The 27724-nt window shown below is 42.8% G+C and overlaps 1 protein-coding gene and 1 pseudogene across 1 annotated transcript in view; one reads left to right on the top strand and one right to left on the bottom strand.

Annotated features, from left to right (window-relative positions):
• The window catches only part of LOC126234940 (extracellular serine/threonine protein CG31145-like), a 186670-nt gene that overhangs the window by 133499 nt on the left and 25447 nt on the right, over window positions 1–27724 (bottom strand). Inside the window, exon 3 of the mRNA XM_049943679.1 lies at window positions 2548–2626. Within this exon, the coding sequence (XP_049799636.1) occupies window positions 2548–2626 (79 nt within the window). The remainder of the gene's footprint in view (window positions 1–2547; window positions 2627–27724) is intronic.
• Window positions 3514–3631, top strand: LOC126238303 (5S ribosomal RNA; annotated as a pseudogene).

Consider the following 27724-nt stretch of genomic DNA (forward strand, 5'->3'; position numbering starts at 1 on the left):
ACTGGTGATCGTCGAGGGGACACTGAATAGTGGACGGTACATCCAAACCGTCATCGAACCCATCGTTCTACCATTCCTAGACCGGCAAGGGAACTTGCTGTTCCAACAGGACAATGCACGTCCGCATGTATCCCGTGCCACCCAACGTGCTCTAGAAGGTGTAAGTCAACTACACTGGCCAGCAAGATCTCCGGATCTGTCCCCCATTGAGCATGTTTGGGACTGGATGAAGCGTCGTCTCACGCGGTCTGCACGTCCAGCACGAACGCTGGTCCAACTGAGGCGCCAGGTGGAAATGGAATGGCAAGCCGTTCCACAGGACTACATCCAGCATCTCTACGATCGTCTCCATGGGAGAATAGCAGCTTGCATTGCTGCGAAAGGTGGATATACACTGTACTAGTGCCGACATTGTGCATGCTCTGTTGCCTGTGTCTATGTGCCTGTGGTTCTGTCAGTGTGATCATGTGATGTATCTGACCCCAGGAATGTGTCAATAAAGTTTCCCCTTCCTGGGACAATGAATTCACGGTGTTCTTATTTCAATTTCCAGGAGTGTATTTCATTCTGAGTCTTAACGTAGTGACCAGGTCAACTGAGACCCTGATGTATGCTTTTCATTCTTTTTCCGTGTGTTAGGATGGCATGATTGTATAAAAAAATACTGTGCTACTTGACGATGTAGGATATAAGATTTAGCTTTCTTTACGCTTTTTGTCACATTTTGTAACTGAATAATGTACTTATCGACGTATCTTCATATGTATATCTTCAGCGTAACGAGATCTTTGGGGCTACGACACCAAGCTACTTTGTATTTGCTGTTCTCATTTCAGTAAAAGTACAGAAAGTGAAGAGGTAGGGTACTGGGTACATATGAATAGGACGATTGCTGCACTTGTAAATGCTATGAATGAGTTTTTATTTCGTGTTTCATGTGGATTAAAATATTCGATGCTTTCTGTTTCAATATACGTGACAATTGAAATGTTCCAAGTGATTTTCGTGGGTATATTTTTATGTGACTGCTAGGTGCCAATTTGTCTTAACGTTGTTCGACAAACTGGAATGTTTTGTCCTTAGGCATCAGATTATGGCTTAATGCCAAAACCAGTAGTATTAATAAAATCCTGTTAATGCAGTTCAGTGTCATGAATATTTGGAATTTAAACAATGAAGGATAACTTGAGCCTGGCTCAAGCTGACAGATACCAGATCGTTTTTCTTTGCGGCAATCCAAACTGTTCGAACACAGTACATGTTCCAAAATCCTACTGCAGACTAACGTTAGTTATATGGTTCTGCAATTCAGCAGATCACCCCTATTTCCTTTCTTGAGTACTGGTGTAACCTTCGCAACTTTCCAGTCTTTAGGTACGGATCTTTCTTCGACAGAGCGGGAGAGTGGTTGTATATGATTTAAAGTATGGAAGTCTTGCACCAGCACACTCTGTAAGGAACATAGCTAGTATACAAGCTGGACCGGAAGATGTGTCATTATTAAGACATACAAGCTGCTTCGCTAGACCGAGGATATCTACTTACTCATGTTACCTGCTGTTCTTGATTTGAATTCTGGAGTATGTGCTTCCTCTTCTTTGGTGTTTAATAACTCCACTTCAGTGACACCTCTGTTGTGGCGCAGTCAAAGAATTGATTGTGTCTTATCGTTGGTCTGCTTTAGACTCGACCAGAAGCTCTTTGTATTTCCTCTAAGATTACGAGACAGAGTTTCGTTGTGGAAACTAATGAACCATCCCGCACTGAAGGCTGCGATAAATTTCGACTTGCAGTAAAACCGCTAATCTTGGAGATTTTGCGTTCTTTTAGACACTGTTTCAACAGTGTTCTGTGCTGTTTTGTGCTCTATGAGGGATTAGTAACGTCCCCTATTAATTTATTTGGTATATTTGAATGGCCGTCGATACTATTTCTTTGAATCTAAGCCACATCTGGTCTCCGCTTACATCATTAGTTCGGAAAGAATGGTGACTATCTCTTAGGAAGGCCTCAAGCGAATTTTTATCTACTTTTTAAATAGATATATTTTGGGTTTATGTTTCGTGGATATAGACGTTACGGTCTTCAGTCTTACTACAACGACTTTGTGGTCACTAATCCCTGTATGCTCTCTATTTGCTTAAGATTATTTGTTGCTTAGATGTCACATATGTTTCCGCAACCTTTTCACTTAGAGTGGGCTCCCGAACAAACTGTTCAAAATAACTTTCGGAGAAAGCGTTCATGGGCTCTAGAAGCAATCATAACTGGTAAAGTAGTAACAGCAGCATATACAAATGAGAGTAGTTAATGTATAAGTACATAGCCGGTGCGAAAGCAAATAGCTACAATTGAGTTACTGAGATATTGAGATTGTGGCCTGCGTGTGCGACAAGAGACGTACGTACTATCTCGTTTCCAGTCCACTCTAGTCAAAAGCAGTCTTCACAGACGGGGAAGAAGTGGTGACAGGAAGGCGAGACTAGCGTTACAATTTGCAATAGTCTGTCGACGTCAGCGCACTTAAATAGAGATCCGCTCACTTACCGCATAGGCTTGAACAGAGCTTGCATCTGGTTAGCGTAGTCGATGACCAGCTTGATCTGAGTGCCTCCATCTTTTTGACCTGTAACACGAAACAGAAAGACACCGCTCAGATACAAACGTTGCAAAACAGAGAAGACAACATCACTCACTTACGCCCTTAAATGCGACAGTCCAGAAGTGTGATGTCTTTTGTTTTAATTTCTCCTATAGAAGAAACTAAACAGAAAAAACAAAGGTGATGGTCCTGATCTACCAAATACGAACTCATGAACTGATCTATAGACTATTATGGGTCTTCCGTAAAAGCACAATAGTTATAGTGTATCTACCAGCCGAAATATTAGAAACAGGCAAAAATACTATGAATTAGTGGCCAAAGAGACGAAGATTACAAGTAAATCTTTACTTGAAGATATAAAAAGAGTTCTTCAAAAAAAAAAAAAAGGTTCAAATGGCTCTGAGCACTATGGGACTTAACGTCTATGGTCATCAGTCCCCTAGAACTTAGAACTACTTAAACCTAACTAACCTAAGGACAGCACACAACACCCATTCATCACGAGGCAGAGAAAATCCCTGACCCCGCCGGGAATCGAAACCGGGAACCCGGGCGTGGGAAGCGAGAACGCTACCGCACGACCACGAGCTGCGGACAAAAAGAGTTCTTCTCTATGTAAAATATCACACTGGTAACTGAAGTGATCAAACATTCTAATTTAGACGATGTTGACTATGAGATCCTTTGAGATAAATCAGAAAGTTTATCAAAGGAGACAGCGGCGCTTCCTTCCGAAACAATGCATTCGTCCAGAAAAATAAGAGTGTGCAACACATTATTTCAGATGTTTATTGCGGTAATACAGAAACATCTCAGAGTTGGGATCACCCACTAAATAGTACCTAGTCGCCCCCCATTACAAGCTTTCAGTGTTAACCGAGAATTTATAACGACTTCATATGCTTGTGGGCAACGGCCTTGCCGCTGTGGATGCACCGGTTCCCGTCAGATCACCGAAGTTAAGCGCTGTCGGGCGTGGCTGGCACTTGGATGGGTGACCATCTGGGCCGCCATGTGCTGTTGCCATTTTTCGGGGTGCACTCAGCCTCGACCGAATAGTAGCGGCTCCGGTCAAAGAAAACCATCATAACGACCGGGAGAGCGGAGTACTGACCACACGCCCCTCCTATCCGCTTCCTCAACTGAGGATGACACCGCGGTCAGATGCTTCCGGTGGGCCACTTGTGGCCTGAAGACGGAGTGCTTTTAATAAGCTTGTAAGCGAATGATGGTGTCCTACATCGGAGTTACAACACTGGAAAGTCGTAGCGAAATTCAGGAGTTATTAGTTTCTCCATATGCTCCACAACTGTTTGTTTAATTATTGAGAAGGAATCTCCAGCTGGACTGCAGATATTTATTTAGCCCACTGCCGGTTTCGGATTTTTTAAGCCCTTCTCAAGTGGATCTGAAACTGCCATACATGTGGTATATGTTTACATGTAGATGATTCAAGACGAAAAAAGGCTTACATATATTTATGTACAGGCAATCTATAAAACTTAGAATGGAGAAATGATGCCCAAAAGATATATGTACGGTTTTACTAGATTTAAAATATTACTTGTCTAATGATGTCGTGAGAATACGGTCGTCTCAAGACTTTATTATTCATTACATTATGATTGTTATTTGAATTTATAGAGAATTTTGTTTTGACATACTCGAATTTGCTTGTTGTGTAAATAAGAGGATAAAATAGTTTTTAATAAAACTGAAGTACAGTTGCAGTGACAAACCAAGTTAAGTGCAAAATTATGCTCCTAGCGTGCAAAAGTTTAACTACACGGGACTGCAGAGGTTCTTGTCATACCTTGGATGTTACCATTGTTTGCATGTGTCGCAGACTGCTTGCGCAGCGTATTTGCAAATGTGTAGATACAGTTAAGAATTTGCGTAGTAAAGTTAAAGAAGTTATTAATAATGGGGTGGCGTATGTCCAAGAAACTGCACTGAGCGCAATTTGCTTTGGATTTTTTAGGCGGGCGTGAATTTTTGTTACTTCAAAAATGATAAGTAATGTCGATAAAGTGTCCTGTATGTTGGGTTACGTGAGCTACGAAGGTAGATTGCTTTCCTATGCTTTTCTTTTTAGTTCTGTTTTCTTTGTAACGCTTTTGAAAGTTCTTTGCTGTTTGTAACTAGCCTTACAAACATGTGCGCACCCACGGTGAAGCTAAAAAATCGCATACAACATGTGAGAAATATTTATTTAGCAAAATTCTCAAGAAGAAATTTATATGTTAATGTGCAACATTCAAAACTACCGGACGAAATAATAAATTGTCGATGATGCATTGTGGGTATGCCCCCTTCCGCACGCAGCCGGCTCCGCTCCGTGTGTAACTCGTAAGGGGTCAAGATTTAAAGTGCATCGACAAATTCACCGCGACCAATTACAGTTGTTTCTGACGTTTTAGTTGTGTTCTTATATTCCTGTTTGTGAATGAATAGTGAAATACCTATTCAGTTCAAAGCAGTCTGAATTAAATGGCAATAAGCTGGCTGCCCGAAATGGATATACGAAACTTTATTAGCGCAGCACAAGGTATTTACATACTTACGTTAATGTAATTCCTACAACGTTTTCATTAGTTATGTAACATAACTTAATTTTAGCCTTTCGCTTTTGTTTGGTTTGGATCATTTAGAGGAAATTAAATAGTGGGTGTTACACCTACCTGGATAAAGTGAGCTATTTCGAATTAAACGTCTATTTCCTTTTCGTCAGCAGCAAAAATATTTTTAACCCAAGCTTATCTAATAGCGTTAATATTATAAAGGCGAAATTTGAAGATGGTTAACTTATGATCGGATTTTTATGAAACTTTACAGAAATCTATCTTATACATCAGAATAACATCAAGGCTACTTTTTACTTCGAGAAGATAGCTAATTCCGATGGGGAAATCAAATAGTGTTGGGCGGAAGCTAGTAATACATACATGCTATAATTATCAAATGCTTTTCTCCAAACCATTTTTACTTCAGCGTTTTTACTTACATATCAAATTATTCTTTGAAGTAGTTGTTTTCGAGTACGTTGTTTACTTCGAATACTGTGTCTTCAAAACAAAACTGCCCTATTTTTGTTACCTATAACTACGTTATTCGATTGTTTAAAAATTTCATCTAGCTATTTTTTCTAATTCCTTAGGTATTACATTTGTTGATTCCAGTTCGAAAATAAAATGGTAAAACATTATTTAGCCTGGCTAGATTTCAATTTATTATACCTAACTAACATTTCCTAGTGAAGCAGAGTAAGAAGAGGATAGAACCAGATGAAAATAGAAGTGGCAAAAGTGATAGCGGCGAGGAAGAGATGAAGCAGAAGAAGGCAGCAGCCGCCAGCGATGGCGTCAGTAATACCACCACCATAAAGGTTCCTGTTTCCACTGCATCTGTGTCGAGTGAACTTGCGCTGCAATCTGGATCTGGTGCATATAATCAAATCTACTGTCGTGATGACGTGCGTCAATGGCTAGGTCCTTCGTATAACATGAAGTCATTTAAAAAACTTGAATTTTTTAAAAAAATTGTTAGATACATCCCCGAATTATGACTTTGCTAAGGACGCTGTACAATTAAAAAGAAAATTTAAGCACTGTTGGTTGGCAGAATATGCTTCTTAGCTGGCTTATTCCCAGAAATTAAAGGGTGCGTTGCGCTTTTATTGTGTGTTGTTGCCACCAACATTAACAAACATGCAAGGTTCGTTTACGGTGAGACCTTTCATACGCTGTAAAGATACGCATGAATTTCCAAAAACTCACGCGGCGTCTCAAAGCCACAAATCATCAGCGACAGCTGCGAAAAGTTTTGTTGCAAGAATATGCCAGTCGAAGTACAGTTGATTGCTGTCCACCAAAAAGAAATAGAAGCCAACGAAAAAGACGTAGGATCAACAGTTTCGACTGTGATGTTCTGCGGTACTCATGGCCCACCTCCAAGGGGCAAAGGACAACGTGAAGGTATTTTTTGAAGACCTTATAAAACTTAAAAAGTTGGATCTGGCGACAGAATTATGAAAGAACACGCAGAGAACTGTGCAATGAAACAATTAAATTATGCAGACACGATACCATTGCTGACGTAAGGAAAGCACTTCTCTATAGCATTCTGGCAGACGAGAGCTGTAACACATCTGGAAAAGAGCAACGTTTCATTAGTGTCAGGTGTTTTGATGAGGAAAAGATGTTGGTCTCTGAAGAGTTTCTTGGTTCTGTGGAATTGACTGCCATGGATGCGAAATCTGTAGCCTCTGCCATCGATGATTTTTTGGTTAACACAGGTCTCGATCCCGAAAATTGCGTAGGACGAGGGTATGATGGATGTTCGACTATTTCAAGACAGGATGGTGGTGTTCAGAAAATTATACGGGGGAAATATATAAAAAAAGCTGTTTTCTCACTGCGCTAACCACAAACTGAACTTAGTTGTGCATGACTTAAACCAAATACCAGAATAACAAATTTCTTTCGAGAGTCGGCCCTTCGTCGAACGTGCGTACCAAATATTCCAAAGCTCGGTGAAACCAGATGGTCCCAGAAATATAATAGTATTTTCAAAGAGATTTATCTCCAGGTGGTCATGGCACTTACGACACTATGAGAAAACGGTAACAGTGCAACCAGAAAACCTGGGCTTTTCAGTTGCATTGCGCCGCTTCTAATTCTGACTTTATTGTTGGTGTTTGCCTTATAGCAAAATATTGTGCACTGCTAAAACCAATAGTACATGCCCTGTAGTCCAGGAGTATGGACATGCTTCAGTGTGCAAAGCATATCAGAAGAATAACTGACACTTTGAGGAAGCATCGTGAAAGTTCCGATGATCAAAGCGAGAGTTTAATAGCCGAAGCAGAGACAATCACCACCGATCGTGAGATTGATTTTAGAATGTCACGGATCACAAATAGGCAGACACATCGTACAAATTCTCCTGTACAGACTAATAGGGTGTTTTGGAAGAGATATTTAATGATTACTGCCTAAATTCTTTAATTATGTCTCTAGAGCAACGTTTTCCGGGGATAATTTACGTACGTACTCATTGCTTGCATTGCACGCTCACGCAATGCTTCAAATGCTGTATGAAGACTTTCTTATAGTTAGTACAATTTAAGTGGTTTTGTTGGCGAGACTGAACTGTGTTACAACATGTGGAAACAAACATATGTGGCAAGGGAAAACTAAAGGAGATGAAGCTTGTTGTGCTAGTTAAAGAAACACAGCTGTTTTACCCAGCCACAAAATAGGCACTTCCCATTTCACTTGCGTAGCCCTGAACAAAATGTACCATCGAAAGATCTTTCGATAAGTTACAAAGCGTCAAGACTATTAAGTTCGACAATGACGGAAAACCGTCTTGTTGGCCTCTGTATGATGAGTGTGCACACAAAGTGTGTTCTAGAAGCACAAAATAAATCTCAAACTGAAACTTTAACCGCATTTTGCCAGAACCCTCGCAAGTTGTTGTTGAAGTAAAATTATTTAATAACTTAAATGAATAAATATTTTTTAATTCCTACCACTTAACGGGTTTTCTGACTTTTGTCCCATTCCTAAGGAAATGCTGGGTACGCCCGTGCTTACATCCAGAGCAATAAATTTACTATGCTGGTGTGTCTTGAGTTGTCAGTGTCGAGTGATGTAGAAAGATGTAATAGTGAAGGCTGAGATTTATACGCGATGAGAACGTAACGTCTTTAAAAAAAAAAAAAAAAAAGTTGCTACCTTTGTACGAGACTTGACCACAGGAAGAAAGCGATATAAATTGTTTTTTATGTAGTAACTGCATGTGTCAGTTGATTCCTTTTCAACTTTGTGGTATAATAATTTTCAACTATCACGCTGTGGTAGTAGGTCGAGGAAGATCTACGTGGCACTGAAATTTCATCTATTTTTCTTTCATAAACAAAGTAGCATGTTTCCCATGAAAAGGCGGAAAGACACGATTAACGATCACTAGAAATTGTCAAAACCGAAAATATCTAGGAATTATCATCTGTTGCGACCTAAAATACAACGATAACTTTAAACTAGCTGTAGGAAATACAGACACCAGATCGAATTCCTTGGCAGAATTCTACGAAAATGTAACTGATTTACAACACCCTAGTTTCATCGATTCTAGACTGTTGCTCGTCGGTCTGGGAACCTTACCAGATAGGTCTAACAAAGAAGTGAAGATCCAAAGAAGAGCAGCACATTTCGTCACCTTAATGTTATATAAGCGCGAGATCACGTAGATGTTGATCCAACTGCGGTGTCATATCGCACAGGAGAGGCGTCATTCATCACAGGGAAGTTTATAATCAAATGTAAAATTACAAAAATTTTAAAAACTTTCTATAATAATTTTTGAAACTCAAAAATTTTTTATATTCTGTCTCATCGCATTTAACATTAACGTTTTTTTTTACAAAGTGATGACCAGTTTCGTTAGCTTAACTACCATTTTCACACCAGAGAACAGACAAACCAAAAGAAAAATGGCCTTAAGTAACAAAATGTGTAGAAATTGCTATTAGCTTACTTTTAAAAAATTTACAGGGGGTTAACATATCACATATAGTATTATTAATGCCATTGCAGTGTACAAGACCGTTGCATCGTCCATAACATTCTTATTTTAAGTCTTTAGGTAAGACGTGTTATGTACAGCCTAAAACGAACGTAAGGGCAAATACAGTATATCATGTATTTGATTATCTGCATATGATCGCTTTGTCCTATTCTGACAGTGTCAGATATGTACAGAAAACTTTACTGTTAAAATTTCGAGACCGTACATTCCAAACAGAATCAAGCAACGTATTACTGTTCCATATAGCTGGGGAAATGAACACAAAGCAGAAAAAAATCTGAGAAATTCAAGATCATACAGAGGTTTGATGACAGCCGTTCTTTCCGAGCACCATTCGTAAACGGAGTAGGAAAACGGAGGAAATGATATTAAATACCCTCCGCCATATATCATAAGGAAAATATAAAAGTTAACAAGTACAGTCCTTTGCCTAGACAGCTAGAGCTCGAAAAGCTCATCATAAATTAATACGTGTATCAAATGTTGATAGCAAATACGATTTCTGATGATGAACGTGCTTTTGTCTTGTCCGTTATTTACATCTGAAAAATTTCCAAGTATTCTAAAATTTAAATGGCGTTATAAGTTCTGTTAATCTCCAAACATTTAACAGCCTCTTCAGCCTTATTCTGCATTTTTTAAATTCTGAAATCAAAATTCTTATTCTTCTCTTTAATCAATGAAAGATTAAAGCTAATACATTTTAAAACTTCTTTAATAACTCTCTTCCGTGGCTTCCGTCTTCTCGATATTGTGATAGTTTTGGAAACGTCTCAGTGTAACGATTAAAATGTTCTCGTTAATTTTTTCTTATTTATTTTATCCCGAACTTCAGACTGCGGCACTGGAAGGTCGGAAGATCCTCTTAAAGCTGTAAGAAGAAAATTAATATTCGTTATTGGTTGCATTCTGTATCGTTACGAGCGATTTCCACGACGAGCGTTGATTTTCAGTTGACGAGCCATGTTTGATACCCTCTTTATGGGATGACGTGATTTGCTCAGTCTTTAGCGTAATTAGTTTTACTTTCTTAATATTCCAATGTGCATCTTCTTTGAAGAGAATTCGATGCATATATCTTCACGGTAACAGAAAGAGGATGGTTTTTGCTGTTTAGTGAAGTTAATTGAAATTTTAGTCCTGATGTTAATTTTTATTTATTCTCTTTATTTTGAAATTATTTCCAAATCGCTGTATTTGATGATGTCCAGCTAGTACGATCGATTTCGGAGCTCTGATGGCTATATCATCAGGCACATGACGCGATAATTAAATTTCTGAGCACCTGTAAAATATGTATCTGCGCGGAACGCTGTCACGTATCGCTTCACCTTAACTGGCGGCAACCAGAATGCCACGTCGAACACATTGTATACAAAATGTACACTTACACACGTGTAGCTCCAACTTGGAGATCCCAGTCAATTTACGAATTTTTTTTATATTACTATCAACGACCGTTAGAGTTCGACTTGGCATTTTGGTAGATGTCGACAGTTAAGGGGAAGCTCAACGTGATAGCGTTTCATGATTATGCAGATGTGCAGCTTGTTTCAGAAGCAATGGTAAAAGTAGCTACCAAGTTCCAATAAACGTGGGTCCACAATCAACCGTTGTCGAGATACAACACTTTTTCTGTTGCGGTTCGTAAGTGTCACATGGAACACATGGCATTTCTATACGTTAAAGAAGGTGTTCGAGACGTTGTCCATGCGTCTAAATGCAACATTGCGCTCGTCTCTGAAATGAGTTGCGAATCCTCTCAGGCAGTCTGTAAATGCTGGTAAGCTGCTTCAATACGCAAGCGTAATTCCTCACCTCGGTAGCGTCGATCAGGCTCTTGACATGATCCCACACACAGAAATCCATAGGATTAAAATCCGGAGACCTTGGAGGCCATGGCACAGGCCCTCCTCTACCTATCCAATGTTGACCATAAGTCCAAGTTAGAAGCCGGGGCACTCGTAAATGAAAATGTGCTGGAGCACCGTCACGCATGATCACGCATGAACCACATGTTCAGGCGTTGGTTCAGTGGGACATCATCATGTACATCTGGAAGTACAGTCCGCAGAAACCTCATGTACTGTGTCCGGTTAGTTTCTGCGGTAGGAAGTGCGGTCCAATTATGCGGTCTGCCAGTAGTCCTGCCCAGACTTTCAAGATATAACGCTGCTGATCTCGTGATATGCGTTACGATTGATATTGGCCCAAAAGTGATAGTTATGGTAGTTGAGAATACCGTCATGGATAAATCCAGCCTCATCCGTAAACAGAATACTGCTTACAGACAGGGGATTCAGGGTTCACTGTTGTTGCATCCATTGGAAGAAATTTTCTCTAGGAGGGAAGACTGCGTTGTTGAGGGCTTGCATACTCAAGAGGTCATATGGACAGAGTCTAGCCGAAGTAAAATAAGACACACACTGCTGTGACTCAGGACACGCTCTTGGGTAGCAGTCCTCCATGCTGAAGTACTCAGACGTTAGCGTACAATGCGAAACATCCTTGCCTCAACATCGGGTGTTAGGATCTGGGTCGACCTTCTCGTTCATGGTGGGCGAAACTCCCAGTTTCTGTAAAGCGCTGATGTAACGGGCTAAATGTAGGCCTGTCCTGCTGTCTGCAGAGACGAAAAGCGTCGTCATACAATCGTGCAGCCCTAAGGGCACTGCTCAAGAAGAACATAATACTTCCAATCCCAAAGAAAGCAGGTGTTGACAGATGTGAAAATTACCGAACTATCAGTTTAATAAGTCACAGCTGCAAAATACTAACACGAATTCTTTACAGACGAATGGAAAAACTGGTAGAAGCCGACCTCGGGGAAGATCAGCTTGGATTCCGTAGAAATATTGGAACACGTGAGGCAATACTGACCTTACGACTTACCTTAGAAGAAAGATTAAGGAACGGCAAACCTACCTTTCTAGCATTTGTAGACTTAGAGAAAGCTTTTGACAACGTTAACTGGAATACTCTCTTTCAAATTCTAAAGGTGGCAGGGGTAAAATACAGGGAGCGAAAGGCTATTTACAATTTGTACAGAAACCAGATGGCAGTTATAAGAGTCGAGGGGCATGAAAGGGAAGCAGTGGTTGGGAAGGGAGTGAGACAGGGTTGTAGCCTCTCCCTGATGTTATTCAATCTGTATATTGAGCTAGCAGTAAAGGAAACAAAACAATAATTTGGAGTAGGTGTTCAAATCCATGGAGAAGAAATAAAAACTTTGAGGTTCGCAAATGACATTGTAATTCTGTCAGAGACAGCAAAGGACTTGGAAGAGCAGTTGAACGGAATGGACAGTGTCTTGAAAGGAGGATATAAGATGAACAGCAACAAAAGCACACCGAGGATAATGGAATGTAGTCGAATTAAGTCGGGTGATGCTGAGGGAATTAGATTAGGAAATGAGACACTTAAACTAGTAAAGGAGTTTAGCTGTTTGGGGAGCAAAATAACTGATGATGGTCAAAGTAGAGAAGATATTAAATGTAGACTGGCAATGGCAAGGAAAGCGTTTCTGGAGAAGAGATATTTTTGTTAACATCGAGTATAGATTTAAGTGTCAGGAAATCGTTTCTGAAAGTATTTGTATGCAGTGTGACCATGTATGGAAGTGAAACATGGACGATAAATAGTTTGGACAAGAAGAGAATAGCAGCTTTCGAAATGTGGTGCTACAGAAGAATGCTGAAGATTAGATGGGTAGATCACATAACTAATGAGGAGGTACTGAATAGGGTTGGGCAGAAGAAGAGTTTGTGGCACTATTTGACTAGAAGAAGGGATCGGCTGGTAGGACATTGTCTGAGGCATCAAGGGATCACAAATTTAGGATTGAAGGGCAGCGTGTAGGGTAAAAATCGTAGAGGGACACCAAGGGATGAATACAGTAAGCAGATTCAGAAGGATGTAGGATGTAGTAAGTACTGGGAGATGAACAAACTTGCACGGGATAGAGTAGCATGGAGAGCTGCATCAAACCAGTCTCAGGACTGAAGACCACAACAACAACAAGAGAACTGCCATTCGCTTTACCATATGCATGTCAGCGTACTCTTCATTGGCGTAACCTCTCTCCATGGTGCCTTCACGTTCGTAACTGATTGTCAGGCCGGTACGGCACATCGCACGGAGGAGGAAGGGAAGTAGAAGCGCATGAGTAAACAAACAGGTAGTCGCTCTCTGACCCTGAGCTACCAACGTAAATACAGCGGCGTTTGCAGTTGATTCCCAACTCCAATTAACGCGGTATCTCTGCAATGGTTCATTTGCGGACCCACATTTATTGGAGCTTTTTAGCTACTTTTGGCATGTCCTTTCCAAGTGTGAATTATTGACCATCAGTTGTGAAACACCCTGTGTACTACGCAGGTTCGCAGAAATTTGACTGTCACGGCAGGTGCCTGATGATGAAGCCATAAGACCTTCAAAATTGATCGTAATACACTACTGGCCATTAAAATTGCTACACCACGAAGATGACGTGCTATAGACGCGAAATTTAATCGACAGGAAGAAGATCCTGTGATATGCAAATGATTAGCTTTTCAGAGCATTCAAACAAGGTTGGCGCCGGTGGTGACACCAACAGCGTGCTGACATGAGGAAAGTTTCCAACCGATTTCTCATACACAAACAGCAGTTGACCGGCGTTGCCTGGTCAAACGTTGTTGTGATGCCTCGTGTAAGGAGGAGAAATGCGTACCAGCACGTTTCCGACTTTGATATACCGAGCGAGGTGGCGCAGTGGTTAGACACTGGACTCGCATTCGGGAGGATGACGGTTCAATCCCGCGTCCGGCCATCCTGATTTAGGTTTTCCGTGATTTCCCTAAATCAGTCCAGGCAAATGCCGGGATGGTTCCTCTGAAAGGGCACGGACGACTTCCTTCCCCATCCTTCCCTAATCCGATGAGACCGATGACCACGCAGTCTGGTCTCCTTCCCCAAACCAACCAACCGACTTTGATAAATGTCGGATTGTAGCCTATCGCGATTGCGGTTTATCGTATCGCGACATTGCTGCTCGCGTTGGTCGAGATCCAATGACTGTTAGCAGAATATGGGATCGGTGGCTTTAGGAGGGTAATACGTTACGCCGTGCGGGATCCCAACGGCCTCGTATGACTAGCAGTGGAGATGACAGACATCTTATCCGCATGGCTGTAATGGATCGTGCAGTCACGTCTCGATCCCTGAGTCAACAGATGGGGACGTTTGCAAGACAACAACCATCTGCACGAACAGTTCGACGACGTTTGCAGCAGCATGGACTATCAGCTCGCCGACCGTTGTGGACGTGCGGTTCTAGGCGCTTCAGTGTGGAACCGCGTGACCGCTACGGTCGCAGGTTCGAATCCTGCCTCGGGCATGGATGTGTGTGATGTCCTTAGGTTAGTTAGGTTTAATTAGTTCTAAGTTCTAGGCGACTAATGACCACAGAAGTTAAGTCGCATAGTGCTCAGAGCCATTTGAACCATTTTGAACTATCAGCTCGGAGACCATGGCTGCAGTTATCCTTGACGCTACATCACAGACAGGAGCGCCTGCGATGGTGTACTCAGCGACGAATCTGGGTGCACGAATGGCGAAACGTAATTTTTTCGGATGAATCCAGGTTCTGTTTACAGCATCATGATGGTCGCATCCGTGTTTGGCGACATCGCGGTGAACGCACATTCGAAGCGTGTATTCGTCATCGCCATACTGGCGTATCACCTGGCGTGATGGTATGGGGTGCCATTGGTTACACGTCTCGGACACCTCTTGTTCGCATTGACGGCACTTTGAACAGTGGACGGTACATTTCAGATGTTTTATGACCCGTGGCTCTACCCTTCATTCGATCCCTGCGAAACCCTACATATCAGCAGGATAATGCACGACCGCATGTTGCAGGTCCTGTACGGGCCTTTCTGGATACAGAAAATGTTAGACTGCTGCCATGGCCAGCACATTCTCCAGATCTCTCACCAACTGAAAACGTCTGGTCAGTGGTGGCCGAACAATTGGCTCACCACAATACGCCAGTCACTAGTCTTGAACTGTGGTATCGTGTTGAAGCTTCATGGGCAGCTGTACGTGTACACGCCGTCCAAGCTATGTTTGACTCAATGCCCAGGCGTATCAAGGCCGTTATTACGGCCAGAGGTGGTTGTTCTGAGTACTGATTTCTCAGGATCTGTGCACCCAAATTGCGTGAAAATGTAACTACATGTCAGATCTAATATAATATATTTGTCCAATGAATACCCGTTTATCATCTACATTTATTCTTGGTGTAGCAATTGTAATGGCCAGTAGTGTATGATTAAAACTTCCTTTGGATTTTCTGTTAAGGCGACAGACAGCATTTCACTTTCGACGTTGTTGAACGCTCCACTCATAACGTTTCTTACGAAATGCAACAAAATCACATGTCCCTCTGCATACTATCTTTTGTCCACAAATTCATTCCGATATCTTGAACTGTTCACGAAACAGACCAGATATTACGTCTTATGTCACACACTCTTAATAAATACACTGACGCAAATAAAACCAAGACGATGTGCGACACAAACGAAATTTGGTAGGTGTGTTTCTATATCTGAAATATCATATTTATTCAAATTGACGCCAGTCGTATAGCGGCGCTAGAAGCGCCACTATGAGGATGCAAATCAGGTTTGCTTTAAATGAATGCTGCAACGGACGTGAGCGTTAGTTGCCTTTGGTGAGCAAATGTTAGTCGAGAATGCCTTTAAAAAGACGAATGCGCCATTATCATACCTCATTGAGTTTCATCGTGGTCGTGTAGTAGGTCTACGATAAGCTGGATATTACTTTGTGATAATGCAGAAAGGCTTCGCAAGAATGTAGCCACTGCGTACGATTGCTGGCAGCGGTGGTCACGAGAATGTGCGCTCGCAACATGACCTGGCTCCAGACGGCCACGTGGCACTACCGGCAGGGAAAACCGTCGGGTTCGGGGCATGGTTGTGGCGCATCGTACAGCATCTGCAGCGGCTATTTGGCAAAACGGTCACTTCAAGGACAGCTGCGAGCAAGACGCCCTATAGCGTGCATTCCACCGACCACAGATCACCGCCATTTGCGGCTTCAGTGGTGTCAAGCGAGAGCTCACTGGAGGGCAGGTTGGAGGTGTCTTTTTTTCTAGTGAAAGCTGGTTACACCTCGGAGCCAGTGATGGCCGTGCGTTGTTTATAAGGAGGCTAGTTGAGAATATAATACCAACTTCTTAAGTAATAGAACCCAGTACGTTGTCCTCGATGGTGAGTGTTCATCGGAGGTGAGGTATCATCTGGAGTGCCCCAGGGAAGTGTGGTAGGTCCGGTGTTGTTTTCTATCTACATAAATGATCTTTTGGATAGGGTGGATAGCAATGTGCAGCTGTTTGCTGATGATGCTGTGGTGTACGGGAAGGTGTCGTCGTTGAGTGAGTGTAGGATGATACAAGATGACTTGGACAGGATTTGTGATTGGTGTAAAGAATGGCAGCTAACTCTAAATATAGATAAATGTAAATTAATGCAGATGAATAGGAAAAAGAATCCTGTAATGTTTGAATACTCCTTTAGTAGTGTAGCGTTTGACACAGTCACGTCGATTAAATGTTTGGGCGTAACATTGCAGAGCGATATGAAGTGGGACAAGCATGTAATGGCAGTTGTGGGGAAGGCGGATAGTCGTCTTCGGTTCATTGGTAGAATTTTTGGAAGACGTGGTTCATCTGTAAAGGAGACCGCTTATAAAACACTAATACGACCTATTCTTGAGTACTGCTCGAGCGTTTAGGATCCCTATCAGGTCGGATTGAGGGAGGACATAGAAGCAATTCAGAGGCGGGCTGCCAGATTTGTTACTGGTAGGTTTGATCATCACGCGAGTGTTACGAAAATGCTTCAGGAACTCGGGTGGGAGTGTCTAGAGGAAAGGAGACGTTCTTTTCGTGAATCAATGCTGAGGAAATTTAGAGAACCAGCATTTGAGGCTGACTGCAGTACAATTTTACTGCCGCCAACTTATATTTCGCAGAAAGACCACAAAGATAAGGTAAGAGAGATTAGGGCTCGTACAGAGGCATATATGCAGTCATTTTTCCCTTGTTCTGTTTGGGAGTGGGACAGGGAGAGAAGATGCTAGTTGTGCTACGAGGTACCCTCCTCCACGCACCGTATGGTGGATTGCGGAGTATGTATGTAGATGTAGATGTAGATGAACCTACCTGCGTCCTAGACACACTGGACGTACACCTGTAGTTATGGTCTGAGGTGCGGTTTCATATGACAGCAGGAGCACTCTCGTGGTTATCCCACACGTTCCGACTGCAAATTTGAATGTCAGTCTGATGCTTCGACCTGTTGAACTGCCATTTACGAACAGCATTCCAGGGGGTGTTTTCCAACAGGATAACGCTCGTCCACATACCACTGTTGTACTCGAACATGTTCTACAGAGTGTCGACATGTAACCTTATCCTTCTCGATCATCAGATCCGTTTCCAGTCGAGCACATATGGGACATCATCGGGAGACAGCTCCACTGTCATCCGCGAACAGCATTAACTGTCCCTGTATTGATGACCAAGCGGGACAAGCGACATCTGGCACCGGCACAACAAAGTGCAAACACGTTTGCATGCTTGCATTCAACATTCTGGTGGTTACATCGGTTAATAATATAACAGCATTTCACATTTGCAGTGGCTTACCTCGCGCTTACATTGACCTGTGATCTTGCAGTGTTAATCATTTTACCTAAGGAAATATATTCCCAAAATTTTGTTACTCTACAATTATTTTCTGGTGCTGTGATTTTTTTCTCTGTCAGTGTTTTAGAGCACGGTCTTGAGGGACGAGTCCGTCTTCCGTGCTTCATGCGAGTCCTATCTCTTTTTAAACTGGGTATGAGCCGACATGCGGGACCTGTTGTCCTGTCGGCGCCAAGCGCACCACCCAGTTGGAAATTTACGCCCCGCGAGATATTTGGGGCTGGATTTAAGGCAGCGTGAAGTGCAGCGCTGGAGTGCGGCCGTTGGCTCGGTGTCATCGGGCAGCGATCCAATAGCAGGTGCGGCCGGCCCCGGACTCCCAAATAATGCCAGCCGATGTGTGAACGGCGAATGCGGATATTAATTTTCTGTCCGCACTCCGGCGCAGTGCAGGTGCACGCGCGGAGTCATGCGTCCGCCGCTCGACCGCCAGCCCACGGCTGAAAATACGGCCTTACTCCTGCGAAATGACACCGGCCAAAACGGCCATGCCTTTGGCAAAACTTTTCGGAACTAATGTGGCTGTAGAAAATTTAACAAAGGCTACCCGCTAAGTAAAGTTGCCCGCATTTCGTGGTCGTGCGGTAGCGTTCTCGCTTCCCACGCCCGGGTTCCCGGGTTCGATTCCCGGCGGGGTCAGGGATTTTCTCTGCCTCGTGATGGCTGGGTGTTGTGTGCTGTCCTTAGGTTAGTTAGGTTTAAGTAGTTCTAAGTTCTAGGGGACTTATGACCACAGCAGTTGAGTCCCATAGTGCTCAGAGCCATTTGAACCATTTTGAAGTAAAGTTCCAGAGTGAAATCTGGGAATCTTTTGAAATGAAAACAGATGCAAGGCAAGGTGAAAATCTGTCTTGCTCCTTTCCAAACCGGTACTAGATAGTGTTATCAAAGCATAACAGACAGAAATACGTGGAATAACAAAGGTAACACCATATTTTACGTGACCCATCTTTCCTTAAAGCCTCTTGTGCACTGTGACAGAAATTCATAATCGATTATCGATTACTGATGCACAGTCGATCGCGACAAAAATGGTTCAAATGGCTCCAAGCACTGTGGGACTTAACATCTGAGGTCATCAGTCCCCTAGCCTTAGAAGTACTTAAACCTAGCTAACCTAAGGACATCACACATAACCATGCCCGAGGCAGGATTCGAACCTGCGACCGTAGCAGCAGCACTGTTCCGGACAGAAGCGCCTAGAACCGCTCTGCCACAGCGACCGGCGCGATCGCGACACCTAGCAACAGATTCTTTATTCGTAACTTAAACTGCCGGCCGCTGTGACCGAGCGATTCTAGGCGCTTCAGTCCGGAACCGCGCTACTGCTACGGTCGCATATTCGAATCCTGCCTCGGGCATGGATGTGTGTGATGTCCTTAGGTTAGTCAGGTTTAAGTAGTTCTAAGTTCTAGGGGACTGATGACCTAAGATGTTAAGTCCCATAGTGCTCAGAGGCATTTGAACCTAACTTAAAATGATGCGACTGCTACGGTCGCAGGTTCGAATCCTGCCTCGGGCATGGATGTGTGTGATGTCCTTAGGTTAGGTAGGTTTAAGTAGTTCTAAGTTCTAGGGGACTGATGACCACAGATGTTAAGTCCCATAGTGCTCAGAGCCATTTTTTTAAAATGATGTTACCCAAATTCAATTGTTCATTCGTAAGACATGTTTATGACGAAAGCACAACGTTGCTGAGTCCACAGATATAATACAATCTTCCTGAAATTGTATTTCACGTTTCCAATAAGAAATTCAGATTTCGAATGCCGAAACCAGTGAAATTCCTCACCCCTTATTTTGCTGCCATGGGTTGACGATCTGTAACTACTAAGAATTATTATATGTTAATAAGTTTCACGGTGGCCATACTCGTTTGGCTAATTCAAAAACTGTCTAAAGTTTTTACAGAAGAAATTGCGATGCAATACTGAAATTCAGTTGAACAGTTGTTTTCAAAAATAACTTTCGTTCAACTAGTAATGAGGACAAAAGGTCATGTTTGACATAGACAACAGTAAGCCAAAGGCATCAAGTTGATTAATATTAATAAAATGCTACTATAATATTATAGTCACCATAAATTCGGAAATATAACTGACGCGGAACATCTAAACACAGTTTTGAAATCAACACAAAAATTCCTTTACGGCGAGATATTGCACACTTCATTTCACAGTCGTTTTAAATTTCGTACGTTTATTTTATTTTGCTAATTTGGCTGAACGAGTTGTGGAAGGAATCGCCTAACTTAACTCTTTTACGTTGTAAATAATACAAACTGAAATTGTGCTAGCCATTACGCAGCTTAGTGCTACTATGAACTAAATATTTATGTCTTATTTTTGTCACCTCACGGGCCTTAAACTGGTGTGGATTGTTTTAAGAGTTACCAGAAGGCAATTCTGTCTGCTTTGATGTTGAGATAGGTCGGCGAGACCGACAATACCTGTATTTGAGGGTAACTGCCAAAAGTAGGTTGGCAGCAACGCAGAAATATGTACGATGGTTGTTATCTTGAGCTCTGATTGTGAACTGCGTTTATATAGTATAAGTCTTACTGTGGATACACTTTCGAACTTAATATTTACCGGCAGAGGTGAACTCTGGCACCAGACTTCTAGAACGGACTTCAGCCGGTGTACTTCATCATGTTATTGATGAAATGCGGACGTTTGGGTGTTGTCTTAGAAATTCAATTTTTTATTGACCGCAAGTTAAGAAAACGCCACATTGCTCAGTTGTATTTACTAACAATATTGGATGGGAGTGGTTGGGAAGGGAGTGAGACAGGGTTGAAGCCTATCCCCGATGTTATTCAATCTGTATATTGAGCAAGTAGTAAAGGGAACAAAAGAAAAATTCGGAGTAGGAATTAAAATCCATGGAGAAGAAATAAAAACTTTGAGGTTCGCCGATGACATTGTAATTCTCTCAGAGACAGCAAAGGACCTGGAAGAGCAGGTGAACGGACTGGACAGTGTCTTGAAAGGAGGATATAAGATGAACATCAACAAAAGCAAAACGAGGATAATGGAATGTGGTCAAATTAAGTCGGGTAATGCTGAGGGAATTAGATTAGGAAATGAGACACTTAAAGTAGTAAAGGAGTTTTGCTGTTTGGCGAGCAAAAAAACTGGTGATGGTCGAAGTAAAGAGGATATAAAGTGTAGACTGGCAATGGCAAGGAAAGCGTTTCCGAAGAAGAGAAATTTGTTAACATCGAGTATAGATTTAAGTGTCAGGAAGTCGTTTCTGAAAGTATTTGTATGGAGTGTAGCCATGTATGGAAGTGAAACATGGACGATAAATAGTCTGGACAAGAAGAGAATAGAAGCTTTCGAAATGCGGTGCTACAGAAGAATGCTGAAGATTAGATGCGTAGATCACATAGCTAATGAGGAGGTATTGAACAGAATTCGAGAGAAGAGGAAATTTGTGGCACAACTTGACTAGAAGAAGGGATCGGTTGGTAGGACATGTTCTGAGACATCAAGGGGTCACTAATTTAATACTGGAGGGCAGTGTGGAGGGTAAAAATCGTAGAGGGAGACCAAGTGATGAATACACTAAGCAGATTCAGAAGGATGTAGGCTGCTGTAGGTACTGGGAGATGAAGAAGCTTGCACAGGATAGAGTAGCATGGAGAGCTGCATCAAACCAGTCTCTGGACTGAAGACCGCAACAACAACAACATTGGATGGGAGTATTCCACTATTCTGCCTTCATGATATTTTTGTATTTACCGTATCCTGAGATGGCAAAAGTCATGAAATAGCAATATGCGCATGTACAGATGGGGATGGTATCACGTACAGAAGGTACAAAATGGCAGTGCATTGGCGGAGCTATCATTTGTACTTAGGTGATTCATGTGAAATGTTTCCTACATGATTATGAACTTGGAGCGCGGGGTAGTAGTTGGAGCAAGACATCCCATTTCGGAAATCGTTCCAAGATCCACAGTGTCAAGAGTGTGCCGAGAATACCAAATTTCAGTCATTACCTCTCACCACGGCCAACGCAGTAGCCGACGGCCTTCACTTAACGACCTAGAGCAGCGGTGTTTGCGTAGAGGTGTCAGTGCCAACAGACAAGCAGCATTGCGTGAAATAACAGCAGAAATCAATGTAGGACGTACTAGGAATGTATTCGTTAGGAGAGTGCGGCGAAATTTGGCTTTAATGAGCTATGGCAGAAAACAAAATATGAGAGTGCCTTTGCTGACAGCACGACATCGGCTGCAGCGCCTCTCCTGGGCTCGTGACCACGTCGGTTGGAACACTGTGGCCTGGTCAAGTGAGTCACGATTTCAACTGGTAAGAGGTGATGGTAGGACTCGAGTGTGGCACAGACCCAAGAAGCAATGGACCGAAGTTGTCAACAAGGCACTCAGCAGTCTGGTGGTGTCTCCATATTGGTGTGGGCTGCTTTTACACGGAATGGTCTTGGTCTTCTGGGCCAACTGAACCGATCGTTAGCTGTAAATGGTTATGTCTGGCTACTTGGAGGCAATTTGCAAACATTAATGAACTTCACGTTCCTAAACAACGATGGAATTTTTGTGAGTGACAGCGCGCCATACGACGGACCACAATTGCTTGCGTTTGGTTTGAAGAACATTCAGGACAATTCGAGCGAATAGTTTGCTCACCCAAGTCATACAACATGAATCCCATCGAATATTTATGGGAGTTATAAAGAGGTCAGTTCGTGAACATAATCCTACGCCAGCAACACTTTCGCAGTTATGAACGACTATACAGGGAACATGGCTCAATATTTATGCAGGTGACTGCCAACACCGTGTTGAGTTCATGCCATGTCGAGTTGCTTGATGAGATTGCTATATTAGGAGATATCTCAAGACTTTTGTCACCTCAGTGTACTTATCGCAATTGAAGTGACAAAATGGAAACAAGCTCTCTTTTACAAAGTTTATCGTATTGTTTGATTTTTGATAACAGTAAATTAAGACAGTGTCTGTGCTGTTATCGTTATCAGATGATTTTCCGCGAATAAATGGTTCAGATGGCTCTAAGCACTGCGGGACTTAACATCTGAGGTCATCAGTCCCCCAGGCTTAGAACTACTTAAACGTAACTAACCCAAGGACATGACACACATCCATGCCCGGGGCAGGATTCGAACCTGCGACCGTAGCAGCAGCGCGGTTCCGGACTGAAGCGCCTAAAACCGCTCGGCCACAGCTCCGCGATGAAACACCAGCGAAAGTACGAGGTAATACAGTCCGCAATTTGTGCTACCCACTTACATTTCTGTGTACGTTGCGTTACAAAATCGTTGTATCACATACGAGATTAAAACAAAATATAAAACAAAGTGTTGAATTCGTGTTTGTCAACCGGACGTATTATTGGCGCGTCATGTAAACTATCTTTATTGTGTAAACCACAAGTCATCTACCTTGCATGCACAATCATTAACACACACATTTATCACAGTTTCTAATTTTTTATTGATTTAATTTTCTTAAAACATTTCAATATATGTCAGTTATCCCGTGCAGCATGAAACGTAAATTACGTGGGGCAATATTAAACAGCGTTGTGTGTAATTTCTTTCGCCAAGGGAGTTGTACTACGGGAATTAGTTATGATGTAATTACCCAACTAATTTCGAATTTGTGGCAAAATAAAGAGGGAAAGGTGTGATACTATAGGACTACGATCGCGAGGAAATGTAGAAAGCGTTGAACAAAACTTCCACTGGTTGTTACTGAAGGCACCTCTCCTTACACGGAAATAAATGTAAGATAAAGCCTACAACAAAGAGAAAGAATCCGATAATATCTGTTTACAAGATCAGTGGTGAACGTTTTGAGAACGTCACATCATTTAACAATTTGTGTGTATACAAAGCAGTGATATGAAATTGGGCGATGGACAAATTTAGATTTTTTGAAAGGCTTTTGGGAAAATGAGGTGTATCTACACTGCTGGCCACCGTAAATGCAACACCAAGAAAGACAAGAGGTAGCACAACAAGATTTATTTTGTAGATAACATGTTGACCAAGTATCAAATGATTACGTTTACAGACGTCTGTGACATGTGGTTCCTGCCAGAATCAGTAGCCAGAGTAGCCGCCATTGTTGGAGATCACCGCTGCCACACGTCTAGGCATTGAGTCAAAGAGACGTTGGATGTGTTCCTCGGGTACAGCAGCCCAAGCAGCTTCCACACGTTGCCAAAGATCATCTGGTGTGGCAGCTGGGGATGTAATCTGGGTCACTCGTTGAGCAACCATGGACCACATGTTTTCTATCGGCGAAAGATCCGGAGAGCGAGCCGGCCAGGGAAGCAATTCAATCTGGTTATTGACGAAGAACCTTTGGACAATGCGTGCCACGTGGGGTCGCGCATTATCCTGTTGAAATATGGCTGTGGCCGAGATCTGAAGGTAAGGAAGGACAACTGGCTCCAGCACCTCGGATATGTAGCGCCGGCTATTTAAAGTACCGGCAATGCGTACTAGAGGCGTGCGAGAGTAATATCCAATACCGCCCCATACCATAATACCCGGTGCAAGACCAGTGTGGCGGTGCATAATGCAGCTGTCCAGCATCCTCTCTCCACGGTGTCTCCACACTCGAATCCGACCATCGTGGTGCTGCAGACAGAAGCGTGCCTCGTCAGTAAAGACAACGTCATTCCATTCTGCCGTCCACATCCGTCTGTCATCACACCATTGGCGACGGAGACGTCTGTGGTTCTGCGTCAATGGTAGACGAAGCAATGGACGTCTTGCGGACAGACCACTCTGCTGTAAACGGCGTCGAATGGTACGCGCAGACACTGGATGATGCGTTACAGACGCAATGTGCTGTGCTATGGTTCGGGATGTCACTGAGCGATCCGTCACTGCTATGCGCACAATTGGACTATCAGCACGTGCAGTGGTGCACCGAGGTGAATGCGATCGACCACGTCGGTCCGTCGTACCCTCCTGCATCCTACGGTCACATATCCGCATTACAGTTGTTTGGTTTCGTCCAACATGACTAGCGATTTCTCTGTATAATAATCCACAATCTCGGTAAGCCACTATCCTTCCTCTGTCGAACTCGGATACTTGATCAAAAGATGTTCGCTGTTGTCTACGAGACATAACTGATCGTCTTGTGAAACAACCACAAGGTAAACACACGTGCCGAACGTACACTCGTCGAAATCGCCAAGCCTTAAATGGCGCTATGAGGTGGCGCCACAGGCGCGCGTGATGTGCGTCTGCGCTGAAATTCTAATCAGTTTGCACATCAGTTGCAAACCCATGGTGTAAATTTCACTTGATTCGGATGCTTCCTTCAGGGTGTTGCATTTACGGTGGCCAGCAGTGTATTAAGGAGACGGCACACATGACGCCAGTGTGACTAATTCTAAGCTACAGTTCCAGCGTTTGGAGTCCTTATCGAGCAGACATGACTGTTGACATCCCAAAAATTCAGATGCGTGCTAGTTTCGATATAAATTCGTGTGCCAAAATTAAGGACGGTAGCAACTTTTCGCATAATGTGCCACTGCCGAGTAACATAACTCGATGAAACTTGGACCATACACAGAAAGAAATGCTACAGTACAGTGTAGTATAGTTCAGAAGACAAGTGAAAGAAATATACAATGAAGCGAAAAGGAAGAACACTTTTATTCAAGCACAATAAGTACATTGAAGTCAATGTTGATTTATGAAGGTCTCCTGGACATTACAAAAGGATGAAGATAATGTTTGGTTTTTTACATAGTCCAATATAGCCACTGTTACGAATGATGTTGATGAAATGATGAAGACAACACAAACAACCAGTCCGCGCGAGCAGAAAAATCCCCAACCCGGCAGGGAATCGAACTCGGGACCCTGTGATCCAGAGGCAGCAACGGTAGTCACTAGGCTACGAGCTGTGGACATTACATTAAGCTATATACAAAGTAAACCAACTTTTTTACGTCAACAAGAAGCCTAAAAATTATTGCAACATTATACAGCATGCAGTAATATCTTATCGGTCATACTAATCGAAAAATATTTAGTGAAAATAATTTACTTTTCGTTATGTTTGAGAAGAAGTGCGAGAATCAAGATAATACAATTGATAAAATACAAGACAGCATCGTGTACATATCCCCTTTTTGTGTATAATACAAAAGTAAAGCATGTTAGCAGGCCGGAGTGGCCGAGCGGTTCTAGGCGCTGCAGTCTGGAACCATGCGATCGGTACGGTCGCAGGCTCGAATCCTGCCTCGGGCATGGATGTGTGTGATGTCCTTAGGTTAGTTAGGTTTACGTAGTTCTAAGTTCTAGGGGACTGATGACCTCAGATGTTAAGTCCCATAGTGCTCAGAGCCATTTGAACCATTTGTTTGCGCGACGTTGCTGCGATGATGACAGACGCCTCGCTCAACGACTCAACGTGCTTTTGTTGACTCCCTCGTCTCCGTAGAAATTCTGAAAGTGCCTATGAATGTATCTGCGATTGCTTTTCCGCCGAAATAAACTCAATGATAACTCTCTTCCTGGAACGCGCCTTCGTTACAGACGTCATTTTGAAGGCTATATCAGAACTTCACGAAACTATAGGGGCTGAAGTGGGAATATTCCACGATGTCCCACAACAAATTACGCATTTTATCAACGGAAATTGGCCTAGGAAAAATGTGTTGCATTTCTTACTGACGCCCCTGATATTTATAACACTCACAGATCTGAAGATGGCAGCATAACTTTACTGAAACCAGTAATCAAGAGATGTACCGACTGCGATCTGGGTGGTAAAACTTCTATTTTGGAAGCTTTTTTTACAATGATAAAGAGATCATTCTCCTTTTGACAGTGTTAGGTAATTACAAAAATCACCACTTAATAACTATGGACCCACCAGTGAAATTCTCCTTCAACGATAGTGATGAAGCTCATGAAATTTGTAGAACTGAGTGTCAGCCAAGGAGAAATGCTTGCGTCGGACGGTGACTTAACACGGCGCGAAGAGGTCAAAGGTTACCCTTCTAGCCAAACAGGAAGAAGGGCGACTGTGCGAAGTAACATCGCAGTGCAGGTTCGCCTATATAAGTCATCTTTTAGGAACGGGCAGTTTCAACGGTAAAACGCTATTCGTATCGTTCCTGTCTGTCACGCCCACACCGATAAGGCGGGAGATTTTTGCGGTCTGATGAAATATGGAAAAACCGCTCAGTCAGGAAATTCAGGCCCATCAGATGTCGCATGCGGGAACGATCTCATGCGATGGGGGAGGCAGTTCCACAATATTCACTACCGTGTCCTCTTCGTCAGGCATCGTTGTGGAAAGTCTTTCTGCAGTTGAGTCCAAGGGCTATCGACGCTGTAGTCGTAAAGGTCCGTATACATCCGCTGATAAAAGCTGCAATGAGAGAGGCACTTGGTTGGTAGTCTTGAACGAGAACAGCTTCTCAATACTTATGCATTTAACGTCCATCAAACTTTCCGAAAAACATCATCCACACAATCTTGAAGACAGAAAGAGCAGGTAAGTCAGAGAACCATCGCACAATCTGTTTAACGGCTGCTGAGGCCCATGCATCCAAATTACTAACAAGAGTAATACACAAAAGAATGGTGACGAAAAAAGATGTTCTATTAGACGACGCTCAGTTTGGCTTTAGGAGAGATAAGGGCCCAGAGACGCAGTTCTGACGCAGCAATCGATAATGGAAGCAAGATTTAAGGTAAACCAAGACACGTTCATTGGATTTTGT

Source organism: Schistocerca nitens, chromosome 2 (assembly GCF_023898315.1).
Source record: "Schistocerca nitens isolate TAMUIC-IGC-003100 chromosome 2, iqSchNite1.1, whole genome shotgun sequence".
NCBI lineage: Eukaryota > Metazoa > Arthropoda > Insecta > Orthoptera > Acrididae > Schistocerca > Schistocerca nitens.